This window comes from Anoplopoma fimbria, chromosome 1 (genome assembly GCF_027596085.1).
Source record: "Anoplopoma fimbria isolate UVic2021 breed Golden Eagle Sablefish chromosome 1, Afim_UVic_2022, whole genome shotgun sequence".
NCBI classification, from domain to species: domain Eukaryota; kingdom Metazoa; phylum Chordata; class Actinopteri; order Perciformes; family Anoplopomatidae; genus Anoplopoma; species Anoplopoma fimbria.
In genome coordinates, this window is record NC_072449.1 from 13,836,018 (window position 1) to 13,841,418 (window position 5,401).

The following is a 5,401-nucleotide window of genomic DNA, read 5'->3' on the forward strand; positions in this document are numbered from 1 at the left end:
CCCCTTAAATCCACTACCAGCTCCTTATTCTTGCAGACATTCACAAAGGTTGTTGTCCTGGGGCCAGTTCTCCAGATGAGTCACTTACTCTAGTTCGGCCTTCTTTTTGTTGTCAGAGATCAGTCCCACCACGACTGTTTGATCAGCAGACAGTTGTTACGTTCCCTGATTAAGGTCCAGGGATAAGGGGAGTAACAAAGTAAATAACCCAGGGGAAAAGACTCATGGGCAACGGATGAATAAACAAAAATAGTAATTTATTAAATACAAAGTGAAATACTCAAAGGGCAATATCTGAAAACTTCTTTCTTAAAAAAGGAAAGCGATACTAATTAACAGAGGTAACAATTTAAATCAAAAACGTCCACAGAATCAGACAAAGTAACAATTAACACAACCAACAACAGCCCACACGGCTTGAGCAGGAAAATCACTAGTTCACGAGAAACACACAACTTAGAAGCTGCCACACGATCGACTGGGTCTCTCTGCCTTCTTCTCTCGGCCTCTTAACCACCATGACCTGATCACTAATTCAGCCCAGCCGAGTAGGATCACCCTATGCAGCTACTAGGCAGGGAACAGGGTGGCACCTGAATGGACACTGGGAGAGAAAGCACAGAGAGAGCAGGGAGAAACATAACTCGGCACGGAACATTATCATTCTCTTTTTTTTTTAGGAATAAACAAAGAAGTAGTTCAGCAGGGGGTTCAAGACACATCCTTGGGGGGCTTGTGTGTCGTAGGGGAGGAGGGGTGATGTGTGGCAGCAAACCTGCAGTGCCTGAGGTCTGCCCGTCAGAAAGAAGATGCAGCCGCAGAGTGTGCTGTAGTACAAAAAAAAGCATTTTAACATAATTTCCTATCACAGTGACCAGGTGGGCAAGGGCAGTGTGGATGAGGCAATTAATTTAATGTGATCGTTCGTGGATCTGTTTTGGGGGGGTATAAAAACTACAACTGGTCCAGGAAATGAAGTAGTGAGGAGGGGATGACGTCTTTGACAAGCCTCTCAGAGCACTTCATCACCACAGAGATCAGAGCCATCGAACAGTAGTCATTTAGACAGCTGGGAGGTTTCTAAGAGACAGTGTGGGAATAATGGAATACAGACTGGGTGAACACCAATGAGCTTTTATGTACATTTCCACTTTGGTGAATTCTGGCACGTGTATTTGTACCTTCGATCAAACTATCTTGGCAGGCTGACTTATTGGCTATCATAATAGATTACATGCATCAGCTGTTTTATATTCATTCCCCCTTTGTCATATTAGAAACTGCTCCACAAAAGACAGACAGGTTTGCACACTAAAGTGGACGGTATATTAATAGCACATTCCCTTGAATTAACTGAGAAAGCGTATTGTCCAGTTAGAACCAAAGACAGCACAAAGTCATTGCATCACCAAGATTCAGCACCATTTATTTCAAGCACAGGAATTAAATGTACTGCTCATTTACACAAAGCAGTTTTCTACTTCACACTGGACTCATGTCACTGTGGTAAAGCCACAGTGACATGAGTTATTTAAAAGACATGATGTCTTTGTAAATAACTGCCACTTAATAAACAATAGGCACAAGTGTAAGGTTATGCAGTTAATAGAAATAGGAAAACACTGCACTGTTTTATGTTCACTACCTCGTTCATTTATAAGACCATTTAAAGAAATAAAGGCCAATAATAAGCTACTGACTCTGGATACCTGTTGAGGCTTCTGATGAGGCACAGAGCGACCACACTGGATCAGGACTCAGTCTGTTATGATATGCTGGTGAACCTCTCGCTGAGTTCCCACAGCTTCTTTGCCAGAGCATCATCTCGTCCCTTGGCTCCCACTTGTTGCACTGCACAGTTAGAGAAGTAACGTCCGCTGAGAGGCTCGATGCCCTCCTGCAGGGCACAGTACAGGGTGGTCTGGGACCCCCCCTCAGGATCAAGGAAGAAGAGCTTGGCAAAGGGCATCAAGAGGAGGTGCAGCCAAAGGCTCATACTGCGACACAGCTCGGTGTAGATGACTCCTGGAAGAAGAAATGATCCAAACATATATGGATTGTGGAAGTGCTTCAGGATTACTGAACACAACTGCTTGGCGTACAGGTAGTCTATTCTCTCAGTCTCAGATACTGTTGTGACATAATATAATTTAGGGGCAGGGCAGCTGTACTCGGGACAACTACTGCTTTAGTTTCCAGAGAGCCACACATTGAAAATCTTCCTCTGCTAAGAAAGATCTCTCTCTTGAGCTTACATTAACCATAGACTTTACTCCAAACCCTTGTAGAAAGAAAGGCACTGATGTCTGGAGCAGAAGACTACACTCACAACACTCCGTACAGAGAGAGATTTTTAATTACATATTTTATAAAGATCTCTTGCTGTCACTGTGAGAAACTGTCCTAGGTGTTAATAATGACTGGCAAATGTTACCTCACTCCCCCAACATTCCTATATAAAATGTGCAGAGGGCACTAACCTGGATGGAGGCTGTAGCAGGTGACACTGGTGCCCTCCAGCCGGTTGGCCAGCTCCCTGGTGAAGAGCACATTAAACAGCTTGCTGTTGCAGTAGGCTCGAACGTTGTGCCAGGTAGACTGACCGGACACCGAGTCCTTCTTGGAAGCCAGCAGAGGGAAGTCAGCGCTGCCACAGCGGTGCAGAAGTGCAGCCACGGTGACCACGCGGCTGGGGCCACACTGCTGCAGTTTCTCCAGGAGAAGGTTGGTGAGCAGGAAGTGACCCAGGTGGTTTACCCCAAACGCCATGCCGAAACCATCCTGGGTATGTCCTGGACCCATCACACCTGAAACAGTGGTTCAATCACTAAGTGTCCTTCAATTTTACAACAATGTAGTGGTGAAATCAAATATGACTGATTTCCTTTATTTGTGCATTTTCATTTGGTTTGCATGAAGAAATATAAATGTACCATAGGGAAATCCCACCATATTTAACATCCTCACCTGCGTTGTTGATGAGGATGTCCAGTCTGGGTTCAGTCTTCAGGAAGGTTTCAGCAAAGCAGCGAACAGACTCAAAACTCGCAAGATCCAACTGCATGAACACCACCTGACTGTTCCCACTCTCCTGAAGGACAATAATGCTGGCTAAGGGTGGTTGTAATACACAAATCTAGCAGTACTGTAGTAGTGGATAAAAAACGTTTTATTTGCATTTGAAACTACACTTGAATATATTAAAAACAATGTTTCCTTCAGTCTGGTTATTCTGGAGAGTGTGAATTTCACACTCTCCAGAACTGTGGACACACTTCAGGTCATTTCATTGACTGTGGTCAGAGTGATTAGAAAAAAAAACCTGTGCATCCTGATATTATATACATTTGCAGGGACTATGGGCAAGTCTAAATATGGGTTCACAGAAGCCTGGCCCTGGGATGCTTTCTACAGGAAAACTTTCTATGAAACTGTGTGAATACTACACTCAGTGTATTAAGAACACCTGGCTATAGCTAACACAGTGTAGCAGAACATACATCTGACTTTGTAGAAGGTTCTTATGTTCAGTTTTCGTTGAAACTATTTGACCAACAACCATAATTTTGGAAGCTGCAGCCTGTGGTGCTGTATTAGGTTATGATGAGAGGTGTTTCTATCATTTTGTCATTTATATCAGTTGGCAGGGGAGGGAAGGTTAAATAAAGATCAGATTTTGAGCATATCTGGACTAAATGCTTTTAAGTCAACTTCTCGATTAGTCGATCTACTAACAACTGGCCTCTGAACTGTAGGTCTCTGTTCTTCTAGGATTATGGAACAGCGACTACGTCTTGCGGCAGCCTGTACAATAGCCATCAGAGTACTTACTCTACGGATGTCGTAAGCAGCAGCCTCAGCTTTGCCCTTGTTGCGGCAGGCTAGGATCACCCTGGCTCCTCTCTTTGCCAGATCCAGAGCCGTGGTCTTACCGATGCCAGTGTTGCTTCCTGTGCAGGAAAAAAAAAAACACTCACATACATCAAACTCAACCAAACACTGCAAACAAGCTGCTGTGCTGATCTCACGTTGCCTGTATTTATATAGTTTGTAAAACACAAGATTAGAGCCATAGTATTTAAGCAGATCATTAATCATTCATACATTTGGTGTTGAGATGATACAATCAGCACTTCAATTAAAAACATCCCAGCTCTTTAAAATACTCATTGCACCCATCACACTGTACTGTGGCGGAAGAGCAAAGAAAGATAAACAGAGAAATGCATGAGTTTACCATTACTGGACTCCACCCATTCCATACTATTCTTTATTTCACATATTTGAACGTGTATGCTCAGATTCACAGTTCATTTCAGAGCTACGTGACTGCCAACAATTAGGGCAGTATATTAGAATGTCTGAAAACTGAGATACTTATATTTAAGTACGATGTTTAGCCATTTGCGAACTTGCGTTTGAGACACCAGCTGACGGCTATGAGACGAACTTTGGCTTTGCCACCAAGCTGCGTTCATGCTGTGTTTGTAACACTGTAACCTAGTGAGAGGGGATTCAGAACAGCGTGGACTCGGGACCATATGGTCGAGTGTTTCAGTAAACAGAGACACTCCTGAGCTAAGAGCTGGAAGCTAACGTGTTAAAACGTGTATCTAGGAGCAAGCAACTCAGGGTCGTTACCTGTAACAATGGCCGTCTTCCCATTCAGCTTCACTGAACTGGAGCACCTAGCTCCCCTGAACACACTGTAATAAACTATCACATAACAGAACAGGGCTCCTGCTACGAGGCAAAGCATCGCAGACATCACTGCACTGAGCTAGCGACGCTAGAGTCAAGCTCGATACAAGCAAAGCGATACATTACATTACATTACATTACAGTCATGTAGCAGACGCTTTTATCCAAAGCGACTTACAATAAGTGTATTCAACATAGGTATTCAAGAGAACTACTAGTCACCAGAAGTCATAAGTGCATCTCCTTTCTTAAACAAGCATCTAAAAGCATAAACCAGAGCAAAAGTACAGTGCAGAAACAAACTAATACGAATACAATAAGTGGAACAAGCTAATACGAATACAATAAGTGCTAAGTGGAAGGCTCAGGGTAGTACTTCTTCTTCTTCGTTTTGTTTAATTGCGGGGGGCAACTGTCCTCAAAGCTTCATACTCTGTTCAAGTCCTTCATAATAAAGTCTTTGTGGCCGAACAGAATTTTATTTTTCTTTACATTAATCATGAAAGTACCGAGATTATTTGAAAAAAATAATGCCAAAACATTGCGCTTTTTACAAAAGTGACAAGATGATATCATTTAAAATCAAATTTTTAGTTTCCCAAATATCATAGGGAATTTGATTTGAAGGTCACTCCAACAACAACAGCTTTGCATCCGGTTGGGCTTCCCGGTTTAGCGTTTCTGAACCGCCAGATGTCAC

At 43.0% G+C, this 5,401-nt stretch overlaps 1 protein-coding gene across 4 annotated transcripts; it reads right to left on the bottom strand.

Annotated features, from left to right (window-relative positions):
- Positions 1 to 236: 236 nt before the first annotated feature.
- Positions 237 to 5,080, bottom strand: dhrs13a.3 (dehydrogenase/reductase (SDR family) member 13a, duplicate 3). Of its 4 annotated transcripts, XR_008531602.1 has the most exons (7): positions 4,642 to 5,080; positions 3,832 to 3,950; positions 2,968 to 3,091; positions 2,481 to 2,807; positions 1,710 to 2,025; positions 776 to 827; positions 237 to 604 (listed from the first exon to the last, which is right to left on the bottom strand). XR_008531602.1 is itself a non-coding variant. In XM_054607623.1 (5 exons), the coding sequence occupies exons 1-5, from the start codon at positions 4,766 to 4,768 to the stop codon at positions 1,766 to 1,768; spliced, it is 957 nt and encodes a 318-aa protein (XP_054463598.1). In that variant the 5' UTR covers positions 4,769 to 5,080; the 3' UTR covers positions 237 to 1,765. The 4 variants fall into 4 exon arrangements, 1 of the variants encoding a protein (XP_054463598.1); XR_008531598.1 differs by having other exon boundaries at positions 237 to 827; XR_008531601.1 differs by having other exon boundaries at positions 776 to 2,025.
- Between the last annotated feature and the right edge of the window lie 321 nt (positions 5,081 to 5,401).

Bases quoted from the DNA above. Each gene is read 5' to 3' on its own strand.
- dhrs13a.3 (XM_054607623.1), bottom strand. From the start codon at position 4,768: ATGTCTGCGATGCTTTGCCTCGTAGCAGGAGCCCTGTTCTGTTATGTG. The intron at 3,951-4,641 runs GTAACGACCCTG...TTTCCTGCACAG, and splicing joins GAAGACGGCCATTGTTACAG to GAAGCAACACTGGCATCGGT. The intron at 3,092-3,831 runs GTAAGTACTCTG...ATTGTCCTTCAG, and splicing joins CTGCTTACGACATCCGTAGA to GAGAGTGGGAACAGTCAGGT.